At 37.6% G+C, this 27,184-nt stretch overlaps 1 protein-coding gene across 1 annotated transcript in view; it reads left to right on the plus strand.

Annotated features, from left to right (window-relative positions):
• Positions 1-26,053, plus strand: part of SERPINI1 (serpin family I member 1) — a 71,731-nt gene extending 45,678 nt beyond the window's left edge. Inside the window, exons 3-9 of the mRNA XM_044251734.1 lie at positions 756-986; positions 3,149-3,343; positions 4,693-4,897; positions 10,449-10,546; positions 23,670-23,756; positions 25,408-25,497; positions 25,736-26,053. Of these exons, the coding sequence (XP_044107669.1) occupies positions 756-986; positions 3,149-3,343; positions 4,693-4,897; positions 10,449-10,546; positions 23,670-23,756; positions 25,408-25,497; positions 25,736-25,812 (983 nt within the window). The 3' untranslated portion in view covers positions 25,813-26,053. The remainder of the gene's footprint in view (positions 1-755; positions 987-3,148; positions 3,344-4,692; positions 4,898-10,448; positions 10,547-23,669; positions 23,757-25,407; positions 25,498-25,735) is intronic.
• Positions 26,054-27,184: the final 1,131 nt, after the last annotated feature.

Below are 27,184 nucleotides of genomic sequence, written 5' to 3' on the forward strand. Positions count from 1 at the left end.
GTTTCCAGTCTAGAGGAAGAGGCATGTGTAAATTAATTATCACATAAATGAAAAATTACAACCATGATAACTGCCAGAAGAAAAGCAACAAGATTCTCTAAGAATATCAGAAATCTTTGCTTAAAACCAACTGTATCTTCATTTTTAAAGTAGCATCCAAGAATTTTTTTGAAATGTTTTATTATTATGAAAATATTATGTATTGGAGAAAGTTTTTAGCCAAAAGGTATTTTGTAATCATTTTGACATGATGTATGATTTCTATTTTAACATTTTTAATATGCATGAGAATCAACTCATTAAAAAGTTAAGAACTCTGATTTCTAAGGGACTTTTCTAGTTATAAGGCAAAAAAAGTTCAGTGAAAGTAAAATTTCAAGGAATATTTTGATTTTTAAAATAGGTAATTAAGCTTAATTCTTATTCCTTAATTATAGAATGAAGACCAATTTAATGAGAATAACCCTAAGCACTTTGAAAGGAGACAACCAAAAAATCTCTATAATAGATTCTACCAAGACATCAGTTAAAATGAAAAATAATATCCGTTCAAAATACTCAAAAGTTAATTTGAAAATCTAGAAATGGCACAAATATTGGAATCTCCTTGTCATGTTGCTATGGGGAATAAATACCGCTCTTCCCTTGGGCTCCTGTCTCATCTCTCTCCCTTGCTGTGTTTTGGTGCTTCTCCACTCCCGTGATCATTCACTGTGTTTGTTCCACTAATAAACTTACTGTTTGCCATTTTGCAGGTGATGAATTTTCCTTCTTGAAGGATTTTTCTAACATGGTCACTGCTAAAGAGAGCCAGTATGTGATGAAAATTGCCAACTCCCTCTTTGTGCAAAATGGATTTCATGTCAATGAGGAATTTTTGCAAATGCTGAAAAAGTACCTTAAAGCAGAAGTTAATCATGTGGACTTCAGTCAAAATATAGCTGTGGCCAACGATATCAATAAGTGGGTGGAGAATAACACAAATAGTATGTCATTTAGTTCCTTTCTTTCTCTGGTAGCTTAGTTTTAACTCTCTTCTACTTCTGAAATTATTTGTCTCTTCACTCTGATTGGATTTTTGAATGTTAACATTTAGTCGAGTATCTAATAATTATTTTGTATAGATTATAGTCTTTTTAGAGGCATTGCTTATGAATAAACATTTTTGAAAGAATTTAAATCTTTTGGCATGTGAAGAATTTTGGCACTGTGATAAATCAGTCTGAAATCTGTCTCTCCAATCATGGTTTTCCTCTGCATGGTAATCCTAACTACTGTATGGAATTTTGCTTGAGCTGACTTATTTAAGAAGTTAGATGCCAGTTAGAATGGCAGTTGGTGGACCTCTTAAAAATAAATTAAAAATAGAATATAAGAGAGAGTTAAAAATCAGAGTTGAGCTTTATTTTTTTAAGATTTTATTTATTTATTCGAGACAGAGAGACAGAGCACAAGCAGGGGGAGAGGCAGACACAGACTCCCCACTGAGCTGAAAGCCTGACATGGGGCTCCATCTCAGGGCCTGGAGATCATGACCTGAGCTGAAGGCAGACGCCTAACCATCTTAACCACAATCTGGGCCACACCCAGGTGCCCTCAGAGTTGGGCTTTTAAATGGCAGAACTTGATTGATAATCAAAAGAATGGTATAGGATTTATTTAAAAAGGAGTAGCCATTTTAATTCCAAGTGGAGAATTAGAAAGAGATACATTTATTTTAAAAATTAATTTCTAATCTTGGGGCACCTGGCTGGCTTGGTTGGTGGAACATTTGACACTTGATCTTGGAGTTGTGAGTTTGAGCCCCCATTGGGTGAAAAAAAAATTAAAAAATAAAATCTTTTAAAAATAATAAATAAAATTTGTTTTTAATCTATTCTTTAAAAATGTATTTAAGCTTTCCATATGTGTCATATTTTACCATTTTATTTTCTAACTTTACCATCAAAATATTGAAACTAGAATTTTAAAAATGAGACCAAATATCAAGTAGATTGCAGATGTTCACTAAATTAATTCATACTGTCAAAACTCCCCCAATAATGTCAATCTAATATATTTTATTTTGGAACAATAACAAAAATACCTGACCACATGCCCTATGTCCTCATCCCAAAAATTCTGAGGCACCTTTGTGAGCACCTAGAGAAGTACTATCATTAGTAAAATGAGAGAATATAAATTTTGGTTCTTTTCTAACTATGACATTAAAATGTAGGATAAAAGAAACTTATGTTTGTATTTTATCAAAGAATAAGTCAAGAATAATAATCCACTTTGAGTAGACTGAATGATTAAAAGCTATTTCCAAAATCTTTTTAACATTTTTAGTGGGACGCCTGGTGGCTCAGTTGGTTAAGCAGCTGCCTTCCACCTTGGATCATGATCCCGGGGGTCTTAGGATAGAGTCCTGCAGTGGGGTTCCCTGCTCAGTGGGGAGCCGGCTTCTCCCTCTTCCTGTTATTCCCTTTGCTTGTGCTCTCTCTCTCTCTCTTTCTCTCTGTCAAATGAATAGGTAAAATCTTTTAAAAATTTTTTAAAAATAAACATTTTTTGCTATCAAGAAAGACCCAATATCTTTGAAAACAGATTTGTAGAGAGACATTTCAAATGATAGATAGTACGGCATCATGAGTTCAATTGGCTTTCACTCATCTGTTTTCACCTAGTCAGATGTAATTGTTATATTCTGTGGAAAGATAGCCAATATACATGGGGGACATTTTTGAATTGAATGACATTTTAATCACATATGTTGTTCAAGAATAAACCTGGTGATGATTACGGAGTGCTTACTCTGTGTTAAGAGTTGTACACACATCATCACAACTAGAAAGCGGTAAAGCCTGGGATTCTGTTTTACATGGTTCTATCATTTCTGCAAGTGTCAAGATCCTACCAGTGTTATGTCAGGTGGGTCTGTTTTAGACCTCCTTAATCTGTATTGTGTGTGTGTGTGTGTGTATGTATGCATGTGTGGATGTATATGTAACATTTTTCCTTTGAAAGCATGACACTTAATTTTTTTGTAAATTTGGTAATGGTTTTTTTCTGAATTACTCTATCAGTTGGTAGTTAGATAATCTTTGGGTCCCCTTTCACCTTCAGATTTAATATGAATGTTCATCTATTCATTTTTCCTCAATAGGTCTGTTGAAGGATTTGGTATCCCCCAGGGATTTTGATGCCGGCACTCATTTGGCCCTCATCAATGCTGTCTATTTCAAGGGGAGCTGGAAGTCACAATTTAGACCTGAAAATACTAGAACCTTTTCCTTCACCAAAGATGATGAAAGTGAAGTCCAAATTCCAATGATGTATCAACAAGGGGAATTTTATTATGGTAAGACATTCTGGCTTTTCTTTCTCTCTTCCTGCAGTGTATTAATTAATTTTTAAGAAAGAACGTGAAATATTTATTATTCAAATAGCTTGTCAATCTCGTTTGAGCTGCAATTCAATTTCCTTGGCTCAATTTTCAAAGGCCTCTAATTAGATCCTGAGTGAATATTACATGCATTGACAGTTTTCCAATAGACTTCTTTAAATTATGAAGTTGATTACACCTGCAGAGCGGCTTTATTCCCATGTGCCTTGTCAAAAACATTGTAAGTTACTCCAGAAAGCCATTGGATTTGGGGTGGTTGTCAGTGACCCATATGTTCCGCTTTGCCCTTGCTTTGGATTCCTTACCACTTTTTGAATTACAAGCATTTCTTTAAAACTTTGCTTTCAGACTGTGTATGTTTGGTCAGATGTCATTACTCATTCATAGTTTCATTTATTGAAAGTCTGTGATTTGTGATACAACTTAGGATCCTTGGCATTATTTTCAGAGATATTTCACTGGACTTCTCAGAAGTTTAGGGTGTCAATCTTTCTTACACGCTGCAATGAACTGTATTCTTACACACTCAACTTGAGAACCAAAATGTTCAAAGGTCTAAAGGACCTAGATTAGTTATAGGAAAATGCTCATAACAGAAGCATTACATTTTCTTTTTGAAAATGGGGGAAATTTTAAGGTAGCAACATGACCATTTGCTTTAGAGACTTCTTTATGTTTTTATGGAAGCCTGGTGAATTTAGCTAAGTTATTGGAATAAAAATCCCATTACCTAACCAACCTTTATTACCTAATATAGAGGTCTTGAGCGCCACAAATACCCTAGATAACTACCTAGATAATGTAATATATTTCATTTCGACTATGCTATCTTGGCCTCAAAACTTTTAGTTGTGGTAATAATAAAGTCCCAGGTATTACGTAGTCCATTTTTCCCTTCTTAGAAATCCAGTGGGTATTGGCAAATGTGAACTACATCTAAGTTGGATCTAGGGCTTTGTTTTTCTAACCAGGACTGATCATTGCTTCTGAAGATATTCTTTAACTAAATATTCATCTGAAGTATATCATTTAAAAATAAAAAGTAAGTCTAGAGAATATATTATGACAATTACGATATAATCCTGGGGATTCTAAGATGAAATAAATGCTTTAGGACTGAAGGTTCACTTGATTTCAGGAGCTTTAAAAACAAAACAAAACAAAACCCCAAAAGCCTTTTTTCTCAGATACCTGGATACACACACACACACACACACACACTATTTTGGAAGAAAGTTAAAACAAATTAAACCTTTTATTTGAACTTGGATATGAGCCTTTTATCACCTTTATTTTTGTTTTAGGAGAATTTAGTGATGGTTCCAATGAAGCTGGGGGTATCTACCAAGTCCTAGAAATACCCTATGAGGGAGAGGAGATAAGTATGATGCTGGTATTGTCCAGGCAGGAAGTTCCACTGGCCACTCTGGAGCCATTGGTCAAAGCACAACTGATTGAAGAATGGGCAAACTCTGTGAAGAAACAAAAAGTGGAAGTGTACCTGCCCAGGTAAGATGTTCCTGTGGGACTCCCTCCAACAACATAGTGGGAGAGATTTCAATGTAGTTTCCCACTCAGATCCAAATACCTTTGAATTTTAAGTCTCAGCTATTTTCTTCCCCTACTCCCCTTCTTCTTGTCCCCTTCCCTTCCTCTCCTTCCCTTCCTCCTCCTTTTTTAAAAGTCGTCTTTTGTACTCACGAGGTCCTGCCCAGAGACACAAGCTCCCTTATCGATTCACTCAGTACTATTTCCTAAGACCTAGTTTCAGATCCTAGTCAATATTCTTAGCTTCATTTTAGAATGTTTCTCAGTAGATCGTCTCTGAATATCATTTGCATTGGCAGTCTTCTGTATTTCATTAATATTTAAAGTTGATTATAGCTGGAGAGAAAACAGTCTCCCACATTGTTGGAAGAAGCGCAAGCAAGTTTCTGTGCTCAGTGCCAAGATGCAATCATAAATAAGAAGGAGAAAGATTAAAATTCGCCCCGTGGATTAAATAATAAAATCTGTGCAGGGCCTAGATGTTCTTCTCAACCTGATCTCTGGCCATTCACCACAACAACACTTGGTAGCATGTTCTATCCATGTGCTTGTTGCTATGCTACATACAGATAGCATGCTTTTCCCTGCCTCTGAGTCTCTATGCATGTTTTTGCATTGGCCTAAAATGCTCTTCTCATGTTTCTTTGTCTGATACTGATATTGTGTATGTCTCTGTATATTTTTAAAGAAATTCTTTTTGATAAAATGAGAAATTCATATAGTGTTAACTCTTCCCTTATTAAATTCCATGAACTAAGTGCAGCATAGCCAAATGCTTCAATTCTGTGAGAATGCAAAGCTATTTAGGACGATTTTAACAGAATTCTAAATGAATGCTTAGTAAGGATCACATATTCTAATTCAACCATATTCACTAGAAAATGTGGCCTCCACGTCCTGTCCACTGAGAAATGGAACATGGCAACAAAAGAAAATTAAATTTTCATTTTCTAAGAGATACTCTTCAATTATGAAATAGTTTAGCTTGTTTGCTCATATTAATGCCTGATACTAAACTAGGCACAGTTAATTACCATGTATCCATTTCTCCAGAATTTCTATGAACTCTCCCTCTGCCTGGTTAATGCATAGAGAGAAAATAGCTACATAACATAATATAGCTACATAACATGAATCTGGTTTCCCTTTTTAAGAAATTGACTGTTTTCAAATACTTACGTGTAGATAATAATCAATAGGAAAAAAATCTACCCCTTCCATTTTACAGTATTAGAATCCACTAAGTGTTCAGTGAGAATAATGATGTTTATGACCTCATTTTAGCAGAGGTTAAAAAGTTTTAATAGCCATTTCCTAGGTTTACTCAAGTGTCTGTCTTAAAATGTTTCTCTGGTTTTATTCACATGGAGATACTACTCTGAAATGGCAACTTTGCATTTCTGTAATTTTACCAATTCTTGTCCTGCTCCACAGGTGCTTTTGCTTTCTATTATATTAGATTTCATGCATATAGGTTCTAAATGCCTTTCTTAAAAGGTATAGGGTATTTTGAGGGGAGAGAAGGGAGCAACTACTTTTGTATTTTTATTATTTTTCCCTCTGAACAATAAGCCTTATAGGAATCAGATACTGAATTGAAATTGTATTTTTATCCAAAATACAAAACTCTATTCAGGAGAGGGTAAAATTGCTATACGTATATGATATCACAAATCCAGTGAAATATCAAAAGGTTAATACATAGTCATACATTTCTAAGATTTAATGGACATTACCAAATATTCTTCCAATATATTCATGGTAGCAAAAACAGTTTGGCTAATATAGATTAAAAATATATATGTAAGATATCAAAAAAGGACTTTAGAATAATGCCTAACATCCTATAATTATTATGTATTATCATTATTATTATTTATTTTCAGTATACCTTTTAAGTCCTAGTATTCACCTTGTGTTAACCTATGGGTAACTTTACATATACTTTTCTTCCAGTAAGATTTTTTAAAAACCTTAGTCTCATGAACATTACCTTCTTCATTATATAAGGTGCAAGAAGATGGTTCTAAAATAAAAATCAAATACCTTAATATTAGGAATGCAGGGGTGCCTGGCTGTCGTATCTTTCCACTCTTGACTTTTGTAGTCTCAGATTTGTCATTTGGGATCAGAGGGCTGTAAATCAATGGATATAAAGTGGTTTTCTATTTTGTAAGCAGAGACCATCCTTTTACTTGGAAAATGATTGTCTTAGAAATAAAGCACTTTCATTTCATGTTTATAAAAGAAAACTAATACATAAGCCATCCGATATTGTTCTTTAACATAAGAGCTTTTCACTGGGCTTTTCTACAGAGGGTGTCTTGATTAGTTTCTTAATTGCTTACAAGCTGTATAAATCTCCTTGTATGTAATATATATTTATTCTTTCTTAACACTTGCTCTCCACACTGGAGATGTGGAGATCCTTCTGCCCTCTACATACCTCTTCAACTTACTCAGAAAGTTGCAAACGCATGTTTACATTGTTAAAATAGGCATGCCTTTGGGTTTAAAAAAGCAAGGTTGTGGCTTTTTATTTTTGAGTTTGGTGGGCGAAATGTGAAATCTACCTATGGTTTGTTTGATTGTTTTTAAATAGCCATCGTTAGAATTGTAGTTCTTAGAGGTGGGGCACTTTGCAGTCAGACAGGCCTTAGCTCATATGCTCATTCTACCACCTAATAGCTGTGTGACTACGGCAAGTTGCTTGGCTTGACTAAGTTTCAGTTTGTTCTTCTGAAGAATAGAGACAACAATACATCAGCTCCTAGGATTCCGTGACGTTATCATAGAGATGATGAAATGAGATACTATATGTAAAAGGATTTGCGTAGTGTCTGGGACACAGTGAGCCCTCAGGTATGGGAGATGATAATGATTATTAGTCTCTATACCAAAGATTATTTAAGATTGTTAAAGATTACTAGCCCTCAGTTATGGGAGGTGATAAGGATTGTTAGTGTCTGTATTAAGGATTATTTAAGATTATTAAAGATTATTAGTCTCTAATATGTGAATATTGGTCTCTATTAAGAGGAAAGAGTTAGTAAATTGATGACAGCTGTTTCTCAGTAGTTTGATAAGGAAACAAAGACAAGAGATGGATAAATAGAAATTGTTCACATCCCATCTTCAACTTTGAACAAACACTCATGGTCACCTAGATTTTTTTCACTTCAACCTATGTATATTGTCCTATGCTAGATACTACAGATATTGAAATAAAAAACACACTAGATTTGACTCATTTACAGCTAAAGCAGCAGAGATGAAACAGCTATTTAATCAAATTACTCCACCATTACTAAAATGCAAATATACAATACCTTAACACCTATGATAATGTGAATGTTATATGAACTGCAATATCGTAAATGCTGTAACCCAATCTGCTCTTTATTACATGCCTCCTACATACAGGCACCATTGTAAGACTTCTAGAAATCTTTGGGGCACCTGGTTGGCTCAGTTGATAGAGCATGCAATTTTTGATCTTAGGGTTAGGAGTTCGAGCCCCATGTTGGATGTAGAGATTACTTAAAAATAAAATCTTTTTTTTTTTTTTTTAAGACTTCTAGAAACCTTATTTAATCCCCTTGACAATACTACGAGGCAGGTATTCTCAATGTCAGCCAAATCCAAGGCTCAGAAACTAAGGAACTTGCCCAAATTCAGTCTGGCTAAATTACCATCCTCACCTGATGATGAGCAAACCTCAGAAGTGTGAAACAAACCAGGTTACTCTTAAGAAGCACAGAGAATCCTCTCCTGATCTCTTCCTTCACTTTCCTATTTTAGGTGGATCAGAACATACAGAATATGACCTGGGTCTGTGCCCCTGCTCTGCCATTTATTAGCCATCTGATCTTGGTCAAGTTATCTCATCTTTCTCCTCCTTGGTTTCTTCTTCTATTAACTGAGAATAATAATAATACTGACCTCCAAGGATTTTCGTGATGTTTAAATTAAACTGTTAGAGTCTTGGAATAGTTTTTGGTAGATCAATTAATAAATAATAAATATAAAGCACACACACAAAACACCTTAATCAAGCTATCGACGGTATTCTTTGAGACAGTCCATTCTTCCCTACTCATCCCCCTTTTCTACTTTCACAATCAATATCTTCTTTTTGTAGGAAACAAAAGTAACAATGCTAAGTCCAAGTTAAAGTGTAGGATACAGATAAAATTCAGGACTTGGTTTGATATGCTTGCTATACATTTATTTTTCTATTTGTCATATTTTCCATAAACATGAACCTGCTAAAACTGTTTTTCCCTGACTATTCCTCTTGACGTCTGAGTCTTGTTTATAGCAACCATTCCCTTGTCATTCTTCTTAAAACCAGACATCAGAAATGATGCTAATGTGATGTTTTGTGACTGTCACAGACTTAGCTCTTTTAAGGATACAGCCCATTGCCTAAAAACTTACATTTAGGATCTTTATTGATCAAAAAGCAACATCTGAGGAAAAAAAAGGAAACATTTACTTCTATTCTCACATTTTATTAAAAAAAATAATAACCTTTGCTTAAAAAATGCTGCATTTGTGTATTAAATGCAGCCATGTTTCACTCCATATTTTTCACTAGAAAGTTGGGTGAGACAATTCATTGGTTTGGGAGAGACTCTTTAATATGACTAATCAGACTCTCTGTGGAAACCATTTTTTAAAATTAATATTCTGCTCATGACCACTGTACTTATTTTCATTTCAGTTTTAAGTAATGTTTTATTTCTTCTTGCAAATGTGATGCACATTTATGTATAATTCATAAAGCCCATTAAAACAAAAAATACAAATTTGTTACTCTTTTGCTTAAAAAAGAATCTCTAATATAATTGTAAAAGTGTACAGTTTTTAAGATGTAATATTTAATTCACTTTTGTTGATTGACATCTTTTCTGTGATGCTACCAGGAGAACAGGCTTAGGTCCTGGAGGTTAATATAACCAGGAAGATGCATATTGTTAACCTGATAGCTTTTATGTTTCCTTTCTGTGAGTGTATGGAGTTGAAATGTAAGAGGTATCCATTATACAGCAATTAGATACAGCATTGGCTTTCCCTTTTCACAGGAAGCTGAGCAAGGATACTAAGAGAATGAAATGCCTTGGGTAAATATTTGATTAGCCACTGACAGCTTAAAAAATAAATGTATTACTAGGTCACACAATTTTGAAGGCTACTGAGTTACGAGTTTTATATTCTGGACCTCAAAACACTTACTCCATCCTATATATTACAGTATTGTGTCCACATCAAATACTTTTCCTACTTAATAATCTAATACTATTCTGATACAATATTCTTTTTGCTGTCTCCTCTTTTTATGAGCACAATTGAGTACTACTTGCAGTCAGACGACACCCAGTTTTAGCATAATTTACCATTAAAATCAACATATCTAACATCTTTATTCTTGTCCCAGGTAACAGGATACTGTAACTAAATACTTTAAAAATGCTGTAACTAAATGCATTTCCCCCTATGTGTCCTCCAGGTTTACCGTCGAACAGGAAATTGATTTAAAAGATGTTTTGAAGGCTCTTGGAATAACTGAAGTTTTCATCAAAAATGCAAATTTGACAGCTTTGTCTGGTAGGAGATAAACACTAATTTTTTTAAAAAATGTTATTTCATGAAAGGTTTTAAAAATGATGATGCACCTTAAAGATTTAAGATCTTTAAATCTTAAAGATTTAAAAGTCAGAATTGTTTGGGGGGTTGGGGCGCAGATAGAGAGGCCACTTTTAGGCAACAGGCTTAAGCAATACAAATTTGTTCAAGGCAAAGGGGTCCATAGTGAATGGCTGAATGTAGACATGCCCATCAGGCGACCGACCTCAAAGTATCCATAGGCCCTACCTAGCCAATGGGCTACTTGCAACCAGGCACAGTTACCAAAAAGGGGAAAATCCCATATGTCAATATACTCCCTCAGCCTCCTCCCTCAAAAGCAGCCTTCACCCACTGGCCTCCTGGCAGGCAGCCTCTTCTCTGCTGTCCTGCCCGCTGGTCCCTTATGGCGTATTCACTAAATTTCTAGCTCCTTTAAAAAAAACAAGTAAATACATTTTCTTTTTTAAATGATGATGTTGAACCCTCTATTTACGATGGTGTTCTGAGGTAAAATAAAGTTATCATTTGTCAGAAAACTATAACAAATACATTTACCTTCTACACACAAAGCTATAAATAACAGTTATAAACATTAAGTTTAGATTATTCTGGTCCATGTCTTATCTTCAACAGTAGATATTCTCCAGAAGACCTGTCCTGTACATCTTTAAATTCCCCTATCCTATCTGACACAATGCCTTGTAGATAATCAATGAACATGTTGATTTAATGCCTCAATATGTCCAGTTACAGGAACTAATATAGGATAGAAGGAAGAGAGGATAAATGCATGCCTGCTGTGAGAACCAGACACTTTTTAAAAGAATACTTAGTAAGATGATATAAAGATTATCTTAAGTCTTCAATAAGAAAAGAATGGTTTGGGTTTTTTTTTTTTTTTTTTTTTTGAAGGGGGGTGGAGGGGTTGGGTGAGCCTGGTGGTGGGTATTAAGGAGGGCACGTATTGCGTGGAGCACAGGGTGTGGTGCATAAACAATGAATCTTGGAACACTGGAAAAAATTAAATTAAATTTTTAAAAAAGGATGGTTTTGAAGAAGTAGCTTCCAAATATACCTGGCATATTGGGTGTTGAGTAATTTATTTTAAAAATCCCAACTGGGGGGAAACCTAGTTGAATTACTGGATTCAGATGCCCTAATTTGTTCAGGGTAACAACATTAAGTACTCAGAACATGTAAAATCCTTTTGGAAATATTTTAAGCAGCTAATCCCAAGACATTCATCATTGAAATAAGGTACCTGTGAGTTTAAAACTTAGCTTATAGGGGGCACCTGGGTGGCTCAGTGGGTTAAGCCTCTGTCTTCAGCTCAGGTCATGATCTCAGGGTCCAAGGATCAAGTCCCGCATCTGCTCAGCAGGGAGCCTGCTTCCTCCTCTCTCTCTGCCTGCTTCTCTGCCTACTTGTGATCTCTCAATCTGTCAAATAAATCAATAAAATCTTAAAAAAAAAAAAGACTTAGCTTATATAATGATGTTCTATCATTTCTATAGAATATGGAAAATAAGGGGCGCCTGGATGGTTCAGTGAGTTAAAGCCTCTGCCTTCGGCTCAGGTCATGATCTCAGCGTCTTGGGATCGAGCCTGAATCCAGCCCGGCATTGGGTTCTCTGCTCAGCAGGGAGCCTGCTTCCCTGCTCTCTCTGCCTGCCTCTCTGCCTCCTTGTAATCTCTGTCAAATAAATGAATAAACTCTTTAAAAAAATATGGAATATAAGACAAGCTATTTTCTGATGATATCAACACACACACACACACACACACACGTGTGTGTGATGTCTGATGATCTCAAGATAAAAAAGAGCTCAGTGTGTAAGTCCTCTAGATATGCAATTTGTTGGACTCAACTCTCCAACCAGAGAGCTAAAGGATAGAATTTTCCTTAGCAGTTCATGTGCTACAGGAGAGAATTTAGTTTTCCTCTCTAGAATTAAGAACCTGTAGAAAGTCAAACTGACCGAATAATAGCTTTTCAACTTGGACAATGGGGACCCAGGAATTGAATTCAGTGAAGTGGGTGCTAAATGAAGTTGCATATACATGTGCAGTCACATGCATGTGCTTGCACACACACAAACACAAAAGAAAAAAGAGAGCAGAGATAGGTTCATAGCTTTCAGGAAATTCTCAAGGAGTTGATAATCAAAAAAGGCCTTGCCCTCCCAGATTTAGAATTGGACAGATTGTTTTCCAAGCAGGACTCAGCAGTGAGATGATATTCGTGTATTTGATACTGTAGTTTTCACTCCTTAATTAGAGAACTTACTCTAAACACTCAAAACACCAGTAGAGTTTTTCTAAATGTCTACTGTATGAGTGATACAAATTTTGCTGTCCACTAGAAAAATGTAAATTTTGCCAAAGTAAAGGTCTTCATGGCTCGCATCTAAGCTCCTACGACTTTGAAATTTTCAGTGGGGTTGTCAAGGAGGTGGGACTGGTAGAGATTCAAAAGCTAATGGGTACTTTTGTGCTTGAGTCAGAAATGTATATTTGCGGCTCAAGCATAGTATAGTTAAAAGTTCTTATGTTCCCTTCCTCAGGAATTGAGAGAATCTGTCTACCATACTAGCCAAATTCCAGCTGGGTAATTACATTCCACTTTCTCACCATGGCTCTATTTTCTGTTTTATTAGAGATTCCTCACTGTTTCACCCAAACATCTATGCAGTTATTTGCCCCACATAGAATATCTGTGGCTTTTCAGTCCCAAGGAAGTCATGCTACAGTGGCCAGTCAATTATTGTGGTCAGTGTAGCTTAAAATTTTTGACATATCTGGGAGGTTTATGATGTAATATTTAACTGCCTTTAGTATGTCCAGAGACAATAGAGAATAAATATATATTATGAATGCAGATGGTTTGGAAATTTGAAATAACATGCGGATCTTTCAGAGTTCATATAGTCCACGTTGTGAAGGCTCTGTTTGTTTGACCAAACTTCAGTCAGATTTGAGTCCCTGTCAGAGTGCTCCCAGCGGCATGCCGGAGTCCTCACGGAGGGAAGGAGAGAAGAGGATTCTTCATGGCCACATTTTATATTACATTTCTTGGAACACTGAACTCCTTAAAACATCAGTAAGAAATCCGGACCGGCCATCCTTAACCACCATCCAATTTAGTCTTCAGGATGACTTGAAGAAAGGTCTAAAGCCAACTTCTCAAGCTTTCAGGGGGAACTCTTTCATTCTTAACTCCCTAGTTTTTGCCAAGACCTTGGTAGCCTCAGCATTTCAGCTCAGCCCAAATAACACTTCCTTTTTCTCCCTATCCCTCCCTCCTTCTCTCTCTCACCTGCTCTCCCTGTCGCGGTCCCTCAATCTCTCTCTCTCTCTCTTTCTCTCTCTCTCCCACACACATATGCATAATTTATGAATCATTCATTCAAAAACTATGGGGCGCCTGGGTGGCTCAGTCATTAGGCGTCTGCCTTAGTTCGGCTCGGATCATGGTCCCAGAGTCCTGGGTTCGAGCCCCGCATTGGGCTCCCTGCTCCATTGAGAGCCTGCTTCTCCCTCTCCTACTCCCCTAGCTTGTGTTCCCTCTCTTGCTGTGTCTCTCTCTGTCAGATAAATAAAATCTTTAAAAAACAAAACAAAACAAAAACCTAGTGACACAACTTTGAGACTTGCCTCTCTGCTTTTGCTAGATTTGGTAGTATTTATTCCCTGCATCATTCATTCGGGCACCATATGCTCTGCCCTATGTGGCTGGTGTCCTTTTCACATGTCTAGGTTTTTGCCTCTCTAAATGATGTGAAAACCCTGCTGATTAAAGTGTCTATGATGTTTAGTAACCCCTACAAGTACCCAGAAAGTTATTGACATTAATTGATTATTACTTTCTACCTTAATGAATTTCATGGGGAGAATTTCATGGTGTTTAAGGTATACATTAATTACGTTCAATGCCCTGTCTCTTCCTTTCATTTAATAACTCTTCGTGAGTGAGTCAGTTGGTGTAAGCTCAGGACTAGGTCAGAAAAATGAAGAAACCGCTAAGATCTCATACCTGCTCTAAAAAGGGATACAGACTTGTGGGGAGAGAGACATAAACAGTTGGATTTAATAAAAAGAAGCACAATAGATATGCTTTATTGGAGCGGTGTGTCCAGGATACACCAGGACAACCATGTCCTGCAGAGAACATTTGACAATAGCTGGAGACCTTTTTGTTGTCACAACTGGGGAGGGCTACTGGCATCTATCTGGTAAAGGCTGGGGATGCTTCTACATTCCTGGGACCTACACCGCACGGGTAGATTATTCTACCCTGCAACAAAGAATAATCCAGCGCCAGATGTCATTAGTGATGAATCACAAAACCCCATGCTAGAGAAAGCATTGTGGAGGCAGAGAGGGAAAGGAAAGTCAATTGGCAGAATGGGAGCATATTATTCCAAAGATGGAGGGGGAGAATATAGGTATGCATTTAAGCTTTCAAATGCAGTGACCATTTTTGAATAATGTATTAGAAAATGATAGCAATGTTTGTCTCTAGAATACAGAACAGAGGCCCCCAGATGAGAGAGGAGATTTTGTTTCCTCTGTCACGCACTGTTCGGGATTTTTTCTTTTGTATGTTTTACTTCTTCAATTAAAATTTTTACTTGTAAACGGGATAAAAACTTTAAAAAATTGCATTCTTAGTAGAATTTGTAAATTCAAAAGAGACCGGGAAATAGTTCAGCACTATTATGACAGTACTCATTCTTAAATTATGCAAGAAATCTTTTTTTTTTTTAATGCAGTGAAATCTTATCTTTCTTTAAAAATAGCAACTATGAGTTAGCAGTGGAAAAACAACCCTCTTCCACATTTTCTTGCTTCTGGAAAAATTGAGTGACTTGAGCGTCCTTTGGTAAGACCTCTTGAATCCACTCTTTCATTCTCTATCCCATGGCATCCACCTTTAATTCAGACTCTCATTACTGCTGCCCCAGACGATTTCAATAGCCTCCTAAATGGTTTCCAATCTCTTTTCCGTCTAATCTTTCTTCTCTACTACTGCCAAGATTGATCACCTTAAAACCCACTCTCAGATCATCCCAGTTCCCGTTCAAAGCCTCCCTTCACTCTGCTTTGCACTGCCCATGGCTCAGCAGGGCATTCAGACTTCAGCTCCCTCCAGCCTTAATTCCGGCTGATTCCTTGCACACAGCTTTTGCTGCACCTCACATGTCCCCAGGGCCCCGGCTTTATAAAATCTCTCCCTCCCAAAATATCTCCTGAACGGATCTTCAGCACAAATATCCCCAACTTCATCAAGCCACGTGATTACACCAACCAGATGTAATAACTCCTGTGTAAATTCTACAGCGTTCTATCGTTTTTTGATGCTGCATATCACATCTGATCGCATATTATCATTATTGATGCATCGGATATCTTCTGCCAGAATTTAAACCTCTTCAGGATTGATCCTTACATGTGTTCAGGAAGCACACGATTTTGTGCTTTCTGCCCAGTACTCACTGAATGAAGAAATGAGGAATACGAGATGCTCTGTATTTATTGTGCTTATTTTTTGTCATCTCAATTTGATGTCCATGGCCTTGAACGCTAAATTCTGTTAACATGAAACAGAGTAAAGACTCATACAATAAACATGGAATCTAGAGAGTGCTGAGAATCATTTTCTTCTCAGGCGCGATTTAAAATGCTCATCTAGTGGCAGCGAGGATCCTGTTATAGAGAAGGGCTATTTTTGTAATGGAAATGAATGACTGTCAGCATTTGGATTAATAGATAATCCTCTTGGAAGGTGGAAGGGGAAGGAGAAAGAGAGTACTAAATCCTTCAGCACAAAGTATGAGCTTTAATAAAGGAGCCAATGAAATAAGGGAATTAAGAAGACACAGCAAAAGCTACATTCAGGTCAGACTCAAGTGCTTAGATTTATGCCGGACTGACTCTTCCATCCTGCCCTTGTTTGTTCTGCTTCTCCTTGCACTTGTAAGGCAGAGGACTGTCTCTCTCTTTCAGAGCTGTACCTCCACTTACTTTCTCCCCTGGACTGTAGCCACAGATAGCAAACTTGATGTTCCTACCCCTAGCTGTTTGCCCTTCTGATCCACGCTTTACAGCTCCTGGCACAGGTATCTTCTAAAATCAAAGTAGAGGTGCCCTGTTACTTCTGGATGAGGCCCAGGCTTTCCAGCCTCAGAGTCCAAGCTCCTGACTTTCCCTTTTCTACTTATCCTTCAAGAACCAGCCCAAATGACACCACCTCTGAGAAGCTTTCCCTGATATCTCTCCCTTCCAAATGGTTTACTTTCCTTCCTCTGGACTGCCCTAGCACAAAGTGCTATCACAGGTTCTATCACAGGAAACCTTTTCCTTAGATTGCTTGTTCACATACCTATCTCTGATGTCAGAGCTTTTCAGAAGCGAGGGCTGGGTCACACATAGATGACTCGCTGTCTTCAGAGCCCAGCATGGTGTGGAGAGACGGACAGATGCTGGTGGGTGCATGCCGTAGGAAGTGGTGCTGAGCCCGCCTTGCTCCAAGTATGGAGGCTTCTCTCTGACTTCTGGCCCTCCGCACTCTCCTCAATCCAGCCACACAGGTGTTCTTCTGGGTCCTTGAACACAGCTGGCTTGTAACTGCCTCTAAACTAGCTTTTTCGTCTGCTGGAAACTACCTTCAGGTGTTCCTGTGACAGGCTCCTTTGTATTCCTTAGGTCTCAGCCAAATTGACCATTTCAGAGCTGCCTTCCCCAATACCTCAAGTCAAGTAGCCCATCACCTGCCCTCATCCACCTGCAAACATCACCTCATCTTGCTTTTTAGTAAAACTTAACCGGACCCTAAAATTATGGCCATTTCTCAATTTGCTTTTTTATTGTCACTATTACTTAATTTTTGCTTTCCTCCTCTTAGGAAGGAACTGTTTCTTTTTTTTTCTTTTTTAAAAGATTTTATTTATTTACTTGACAGAGATCACAAGTAGGCAGAGAGACAGGCAGAGAGAAGAGGAGGAAGCAGGCTCACTGCTGAGCAGAGAGCCTGATGCGGGGCTCGATCCTAGCATCCTGAGATCATGACCTGAGCCGAAGGCAGAGGCTTAACCCATTGAACCACCCAGGTGCCCAGGAAGGATCTGTTTCATTCACCATAGTAAATCCAGTGTATCAACAATGTCTGGCACATGGGAGGTGCTTAGTACCTGAATGAATGAATGAATGAATGTATGAATGTTTTGTTACTATCACAACATTTCTTCAAAGAAACAAACAAACAAGATTCCTACCATGAAAAAGCTCAAATTCTACAAAACCTTTCGAAAGTTTATGGGTGGGGTTGATGCTAAAAATATTTTAGCAACTCAAGTACAGAGATGCTTTTGGTTTTCTCAGGCTCTGTTATGGAACTCTCTTCATTTTGTTATTTTAAGCCTGTCCTTGGTGACGCAGACATCCATTTCAATTGGCTGTGTTTCGGAACAGAGCCACAGAGGCAGCGGGGGCACACACTCCTATGACCCCGCCCCACCTGCGTTATGTTAATCAGAGATCCTTGGAGCTTTCAGCGCCCTGCACAATATCTCATACCAACAGAGTGCTTGATAAATATTTGCTCAGTGACTGAATGAATGGCTTAAAATTTTGCCCTGCTTTCTTCAGAAGAGCTTGAATTGTTGCCCAGCTCTTCTCTGGGAAACCTAGGGTTTGCTGGCCCCATGCCCATCGTATTCTTTGTGAAGAGCCCTGCTCCTAGCTGCCCAGAGGAAAGTAGGACCAGTTTTTTGGCAGCAATATCTGCTGTGGCCAGAAGGGGAAGACTGCTTGGGGCTAGGGCATGGAATTATTTATTTATTTGTTTGCTTGTTTGTTTGTTTGTTTGTTTTTTGCATGTAGCTTTGTCTTTGATTTATTTATTTTCTTTTTTAGAGAACAGTGAACTTTCTCTAATCGATGAGACAGGCTCATCAGTGTAAATCTTCTTAATTCCCCTCCCATCCTGGTTCATCAAATATCTGAGTGCCTACTTGGTAACTGGCAGGGTGCACAGAATTTTAGGGAGGAGAGAAATTGGACAGGCAAGGTCCGGGCCCTTAAGAAATAGGTGAATGGCCCTGCAGGAATGATGGCCTTGATTGACACATAATTCCATCAGGATGAGCAATATTGAGGGACAAGTACAGGAAAGTTCTGTGTGACACGACGGGGCGGCAGTAGACCTGTTCTTGTTTAAACCACTTTCAGCTTATATTGGACTGTGACTGCTTAAAGTTTGTCCCAAGAGAAGAGAGTTTCATTTTCTTTTTTTCCCCCTCAGGATTTGTTTGTCACATTTTCTCCTGCTGGAATATCTAAAGGGGTGGTGGTTTTCTCCAACTTACGAGTCCTGAGGTCTCACTTAAATCTGCAGATATTTGCTTTCTGCTGTGTAGCAGCTAATCACCCCGGGGAGCTGAACATGGGATTCAGTCTTCATTCTGCTGTATTTGAAATATAGATAATGCCACTGGTCTGTTGGGTCTCATTCCCTTAGCTCTTCTACTTGATTGCATTTTTAAGTTTTTTAGCCCGCTACATGAGCGACGCAGAGGAACCTCATGGAGAACCTCGCATTGCCCCCTAGGTCTGCTGGTGTGCAGTATACAGAAGGCAAGGTGGGAGGCAGAGCCAGTGAGAGAGGAGAGACAGGGCTTTAAGTAGGGTTGTAGGGGCATAAACTGGCTTGGGTCTCACGAGATCATCCTAGGGCAAGGCTTGATATGAAATGGAGGCACTTAGAGCTGTTCTCAACTGCTGTGCCGTTACAGACTGTGAGTTTCCCTTGGAAACTCATTTTAAAAAAGTATTTCCATATGTTGCGGGGTTTAACTTCCTGATTAAAACAAAACAAAACAAAACAAACTTTTATCTCTATATTAATAGGTGAACTTGGCCTATGATTTTATTGGTCTTTTATTAGACTGTCCTGGTTCAATTTTAATATGGTAAGACTATCCATAGATGACTTAGATTGCTTTTATTCTCTTTCTAGAATTGAAAATGGATTTGTAATAGAAAATCCTATCTTTTCCTTGAAGGATTGGTTAAATTGCCTAGAAAACCATCTAGGCTTAGATTTTTTTTTTGCTTTTTGCTTTTTTTTCTTTCTTTCTTTCTTCTTCTTCTTCTTCTTCTTCTTCTCCTTCTCCTTCTCCTTCTCCTTCTTCTTCTTCTTCTTTTTTTAAGACAGGAGGGCCAGAAGGAGAGAGAGAGAATCCCAAGCAGACTCCAGGCCTGGTGCAGAGCCCAATGCAGGGCTCAATCTCACTACCATGAGATCAGGACCCGAGCTGAAATCTAAAGTCAGATGCTTAAATCACAGAGTCACCCAGGTGCCCATAGGCTCACATTCTTGAATTTTGAGGAAGGAGGAAGTTTTCACCTACTCATTCAACTACTTTAATGGTTACTGGATTATTCATATAGTCTATTTTTTTCTTCATCCAGTTTTATCATTTGTACATTTCTATAAAATTGGTTGATGGCAAAGCTCTTTATTTTCAAAATTATCTACATAAAGAAACACAAGAATCTTTTGGGGAGATGGAAATTTTCTGTATCTTATTTGTGGAGGTGGGTTCACAGATATGTCAAAACTTATGAGGGACACATGGTGGCTCAGTTCATTAAGCATCAGCCTTCGGCTCAGGTCATGATCTCAAGGTCCTGGGGTTGAGCCCCACTCAACCCCTGAGCTCCCTGCTCAGCAGAGAGCCTTTCTCTCCCTCACCCTCTGCCTGCTGCTTTCCCTGCTTGTGCTCTCTCTTGGTCAAGTAAATAAATACAATCTTTAAAAAACCAAAACAAAATAAAAACTTACCAAACCGTGGTATGGTCTGTAAAATACATTTTTGTTTTCCTGTATTGTAATCATGGTATTGTAAATACATGCGGTTCATAGTGAATAGGTTATACCTCATACGCTGATTCACGTTTGTCTGCAGGAAATTACACAAAGTATTTTTTGTGATTTTAAAAAATTCTCTCTGTATCTTTAGACATGTTTTCTTTTGTCTTAATATTGTACATTTAGGTAATCTGTCTTTGTGAATCTTGTTGAAGGTTTGTCCATTTCATGTTCTTTCAAATAACCAGCTCTGTGGGAAGAGCCCTCAGCATCCATGTTTTCTTGATCTATCTGCCATGGTGCCTGGCACCTCCTACCCATCCTCTCACCATTTTGTAGGGGTAAATGAGGGCATAGAAGAGGTTAGATTCCTAGAGGAAGAGGGTACATTTGTGGTAGAAGCCGGTGTTGAAGGCATGAGATTCCTTCTTTCAAGGTGTCCAGTGCAGTCAACAGATCAGGCTCAGGAGCTGAGAGGCAGCTTCCTCCGAGCAATGATACATGGCTAAAGTATCATTCAGTATCTTTGAGAACTCTCCTCAGAATATTTAAAGAGGGCTTAGCTGGCAATGTGGACACTCATTACCCTTTAGGAACTACATTCTGTTACTTTCGTGTTCAAGGCCATAATACTGGCTCTTGGTGCATCACCCCACCTTCACTGGCCCACTGAACAAAATGGGTAGCAGAATCTGAAAATAATCTAGCATCAGTTAACTACTAAATAGTTCATATATTTGACTGTCTTGGAATTTGTGTATTTGTTTTGCCAGCTGAATGCAAACTTACATCTTAATACTAAATATAAACTGAGGAAGTAATATCCCTATTAAAAGTATATTCAGAGTTGCCACTCAGTTGTCTTGAGGTTTATTCAAAGTAAGCATGTGCCATGCAACAGATGTATCAAGAACTTTGTCGAGCATTACTCCCTGTCTGTATAAGATAATTATGTGTTTTTGAAAACTTGAAAGTGTATATTGTGGGTAGGACTGGGTTACTGAAAAAGTCTTACTATGTAGCCTAATGGGAAATGCACTGTGCTTTTACGGAACAGTGCATCAGCAACAAGGTTATCTTAAATTTGAATTCCACCTCCTGGAATGGAAAAAGGGGGTTGGGGTTTTAGGTGGCAGAAACTTGAGTAATCTTGTATCTTGCTTCCTTGTGCTATTTTTCTTTTTATGTATTTGAACTATGTTTTGTTCATTTTGTTTCGATCTTGAGGACAAAAGTTGGAAACCCAACAACCTATTGCTTAGTTTGCTGGAGTTGCCATAACAAAGTCCCCAGACTGGGGGGGCTTGAACAACTGACGTTTGTTTTCTCGTGCTTCTGGGGGCTGAAAATCCGAGATCAAGATGTCCTCAGGCTTGGAATCTTCTAGACCTCTCCCCTTGGCTTGTAGATGTCTGTCTTCTCATAGTGTATTAACATTCTTCAGATAAATAGGACCAACAGGATGTGTGTGTGTGTGTGTGTGTGTGTGTGTTTAAAGAGAGAGATGTATCTATCTATATAGAGAAACAGACAGACAGACTGAGACTGAGATTTACTTTAAGGAACTGACTTGCACACTTGTGGTGACTTTGGAAATTTAAAATCTGCAGGGTGGGCTGGCAAGCTGGAGATTGAGGGAAGAGTCCAAAAGCAGTCAAATGGAACAATTCCTTTTTGCTTAGAGGTCAGTCTTTGTTCTAAAGCCGACAGCTGGGGGCATCTCTAAATACAGTTATATTCTGGGGCACCTTCTGGACTGGCTTAGTTGGTTAAGCAGCTGCCTTCAGCTCAGGTCATGATCCCAGGGTCTAGAATAAGTCCTGTCTTTGCTCCCTGCTCAGCAGAGAGCCTGCTTCTCCCTCTTCTTCTGCCACTCCCCCTACTTGTACTCTCTCTCCCTCTGTCAAATAAATAAATAAAATCTTTTTTAAAAATAAAAAAAAATAATAAAGCCTTCAGGTGATTGGCTAAGGCCCCCTATATCACAAGGGCAATCTGCTTTACTCAAAGTCCACCAATTTAAATATTAATCTCATCCAAAATTTTTTTTTTACAGAAAACATCCAAAATGATAGTTTGGCCAAATATCTGGGTACAGATATCCTGGCCCAGCCAGGTTGACACATAAAATTAGCCATCAGGCATGGTCTTCCTTCTCTATCTCTCTGTGTCCGAATTTTCTATTCTCATTAAGGACATCAGTCATATTGGATTAGGGCCTGTCCTAATGACCTCATTTTAACCTAAGACTCTATCTCTAAATACAGTCATGTTCTGGGGTGCCTGGGTGGCTCAGTCATTTAGCATCTACCTTCAGCTCAGGGCATGATTCCAGGGTCCTGGGGTCGAGCCCCACATCAGGCTCCCTGCTTGGCGGGAAGCCTGCTTCTTCCTCTCTCACTCCCCCTGCTTGTGTTCCCTCTCTTGCTGTGCCTCTTTCTGTCAAATAAATAAATGAAATCTTAAATACATACATACATACAGTCATATTCTGAAGTCTTGGGAGCTAGAACTTCAACACATACATTTTGAGAGCACACAATTCAGCCCATAACAGCCATTAATTGAAAACTAAGCATACATAGAAAGATAACTCTAAGAAAAAAAGAGCCTTCCCAACCCTGAAAATGTGCTCTTTCCTCTGACTTTAGGATAAAGCATGTTTGTGAATTCTCAGATAAGCCAATTAACTGGAATGGAAAGTAACTTTTTTCTATTCACATTTCTATAATCTAAAAGTCAATTTTGTTTTTCTTTGCCAAGGATATTTCCATTATCACAGTAATTAGAGATACAATTTTTAAAAATTTCTTACTCTGGTTATGTGTGGATTTCTACCTGTTTTCATTTTGTGCTTAAAAATTTCAGATTAGAGTACAAATGTTTGAGATGTTTTTATCTTGAGTTATGAACTAATTTGAAGTTGCTATTAAAAACAGAGCCACATTTCTGCTTTCTCTGGCAATATAAGAAATAAACAATGGGAAAATTACCAATAAAAATGAAGGGAAACATTAACAAGAGAATATAAAATAAGAACAAATCAGAAAACACATCTTCAAGGCTTCTCTGAAATCATAATATAATCTGACATTATCTCTTCTATTTTAGAATCAGTGTCTTAAGTCACATTTTCCAAAGCTGTTTAAATAAAGAGTAAAAGGCTCCTCTATTTCTGATACTGAAGAAATGCTTCTTTTCTCTCTCTCTCTCTTTTTTCTTTTTCTGCAGATAACAAGGAGATTTTCCTTTCCAAAGCAATTCACAAGTCCTTCATCGAGGTTAATGAAGAAGGCTCAGAAGCTGCTGCAACCTCAGGTGCCAAGTTATAATTTTCTACAATGTTCTCACTTTTTTTTTTTTATTTGTATCTTTAAAACCATCTTGGGTGGGGGTTGGGGGTCATTTTTACAACGAAGCTAAAAAAAAACTGACTCTGCTCTTAAAAGTCAAGCTAATGCTGAATCAGCTAGAATTTTCTAAATAGGATATGAAGCATGCACTTAACTCCAGTGCCCCAATACAGAGTAATTCCCACCTCTAATGAGAGGCAGGAGGACATTGGTGGCTCGGTAGAATAGATTTCCCTGCTGTGCTGCCTGTTTAAATATTTTAGATATTTTCTCATCACCCATTTAAACATTCTTCTTCTTACCTAATTACTTGTGGACACGAGTTCTTTCTTTTTTTTTTTTTCTTAAGATTCTATTTATTTATTTGAGATAGAGAGAGAGAACACAAGTGGGGGAGAGGGGCAAAGAGAGAGGGAGAAGCAGACTCCCTCCTGAGCAGGAAGTCCAACAGGGCTGCATCCCAGGACCCTGAGATCATGACCTGAGCCGAAGGCAGACACTTAACCTACTGAGTCACCCAAGCCCTCCTGGAAACTAGTTCTTAATTTTGTCAAAAGTTTTGCTTTTTTAAAAGCACACACATAAACAAGACATAATAAATAATTTTAAGTAATTTCAACTGAATAATTCTGGTAAAATAATTTTAAATAAATAATTCTAAAATTTTGACCTAAATCACGTGTTCAAAGCAAAATGTTAAAAGTCCTTGATTATTTTGAATGTTTTGATTTCCCCAGTTAAATGAGAATGATTTTTTTCCAATGACGTTTTTTCCCATTTATTTCTTTGGGTGTGTTTCAATCTCATGTTCCACTGCTATGTTCAAATTTTAGTAGGATTTTTCCTTCCTCTGGCAAAATGGAACCTATCATTTTTTAAAGCTTCTGCATAAATTTGTCCACTAAAAGGATATCAGCAGTTAAAACAGTGTTTTCAGGAGGAAATAGAAACACAGTAGTCTTGAGCATCAGGAAAGCCTAAAATCTTACATAATTTAATCTTGACCTTTTCCTTATAATGAATCACCCTGCAGCAAGTATAAAATGATTATCCCATAATAAGGATCTCAGGGGAATTCACTTTCCTAGCCATAGGAAACATCATGTTTCTCTTACTGCTGCTTTTTCCCTTTAATCACTGCCATTCTGGCCACTTACTAGAAGTATGTAAAAATCCCCATTTTAGACAAAAGGAAAGAATGATCTGGAAATATAAAGAAACTTAGGGTTTTTTTGTTTGTTTGGGGGTGTTTGTTAATTCTCCCCCTTTCCTTAGCCCAAAGGTCATTCTAGTAAAACCATATATATTGATCTGAAACTGAGAATAAAAGTTTTGTAAGAGGTACAATAAATTTTTCTAGTGTTTTTGGTGAATTGGAGGTAGGAGACTCTGTGTGTGTATGTGTGTGTGTGTGTGTGTGTGTGTGTGTGTGTGTGTGTGATGTGTTTAAAGATCAAGGAGAAATGTTGTCACCTTCATATTTTTTTCTCTGAGTCTTTAAAATTTTGTTTCCTGTAAATTGTTGCTTTTGCATTAAATATAGATGGTGTTGGAGAAATTACTCATTAGTCTCTGCACATCCACAGACATGTAATTACTTTCTCCCTGCACTGTAGGAATGATTGCAATTAGTAGGATGGCTGTGCTGTATCCTCAAGTTATTGTCGACCATCCATTTTTCTTTCTTATCAGGAACAGGAGAACAGGTAAGTCTGTTATAAGAATGGAACTTTATTTATAGGCCAAAAGAAATAATTTTTTTAAAAAAGAGAGAGCATTTTTTCCCACATTACTTATCAGATCATGTCTAATATTCAAATGATTTTCTAAAAAGAATTATTTATATTTTTATTTTTAGAACACTGCTAATTGTCAGTAAGAAGGAAAGTAAATATCCCACTTTTTTGTTCACACCCTGTTTTGTTCACTTCCACCCCAATGCAGGTACAGTCTTGTTCATGGGACGAGTCATGCATCCTGAAACAATGAATACAAATGGACATGATTTTGAGGAACTTTAAATCATTTCATATGCAAAATAGTAACTAAACGTGTTATGTTTGCAACTGGTGTATTTAAGATTTGTGTTTTACAGTATATCTTATGATAATATTTAAAAATAGTTCCAGATAAAACAATGTATGTAAATTATAAGCCAACTTGTCAAGGAATGTTATCAGTATCATTGAGGTACTAGTCCCATGGTGTCACTGTGTCTGTTGTGCTGGTATTTAAAATAAAAATACATATTCATCAGGTGAACAACTCTGTTTTCATTTCACAAGTTGTACTAGAAGGATACTTCTAGGCAAACTTTGGAAATGGTGATGTTTTTGGACATCGTAAATCTTTCATAATCTACAGAAGAAAAGCAGTGAAGTCAATTAGGAGTATTACACTTACCGTGAGAAAGCAGTAACAAGTCAGATGAAGACAAGCAGTCCCCCAAAATAGAATTGTTATTTCTCTGAAGATGGTATATAGTGTGGTATAAAAGAATGTAAACTGAACATCTTCTGTAGGCTCTATGATAAAACTTGATAGAAAAAAAATAGGACTATGCAAACCCCTAGCTTATGGCTATAGCTTATTTACTATGTCTTTAAAAACCCACTGCGCTTCAGCAGCCTGATATAGATTAGAAAACTGGTATATCACCATGTTTTGGTGCTCCAAGTAAAATCCAAATTATAACAAAGTTCCCGAGAGTCCCCAAATAAGCCATATGAGTAAATTAATAATAAAAATATGCCCTTCCATAGGTCACCAGAAAAATAATGAGAAAAATCACGCTAGTGCAGATACTGTAAACTGGCATGGCAGGGGCTGAATGCTGCCCTCGGAGATGTTCTTATTTGTCCTTGTGGAAGGTTTTTATGTTTTGAACTTGAATGTAATTAGGGTATCACAGTCCTGGTTTCTCCCATTGGTCACCCAATGGCTCTAGGAGGCATTTGTGTTTGGATCTCCTAGAGAGTATATTGAGTATTTTGCAAACTATATTCATCTTTTTTCCTAGTACAGGAAGTAGTTGATTCCAGCAGGGTCACTGCCCCTTCTTAAGGTCTCCAGTGAATGACTTAGTCATCTGGCTGAGATAATGATATTCCTTGGGTCCAAGGTATGGGTGGGAGGAGGAGCTAAGGGGGAATGATTTCAGCAGTTTCCATGATCAGAACCAGGCCCATTTGGCATATTTTTGATTCTATGATTAATAGTTGCAGAAAAAGCTTGAAACATTTTCAGAACTAAACAGAAACAATTTGCATGTGACTAACCTGGGTGTTAGGTATTTTGCTATGATTTGGAGCCATCAACAAGAACTGATATTATCACTACTTTAATTCTGTTCAGGGGAGTGGCTGTTTGGGGGAAACCAGACTTGACCCCAGA

The sequence above is a fragment of the Neovison vison genome, chromosome 6, assembly GCF_020171115.1.
Source record: "Neovison vison isolate M4711 chromosome 6, ASM_NN_V1, whole genome shotgun sequence".
Classification (NCBI taxonomy): Eukaryota; Metazoa; Chordata; class Mammalia; order Carnivora; family Mustelidae; genus Neogale; species Neogale vison.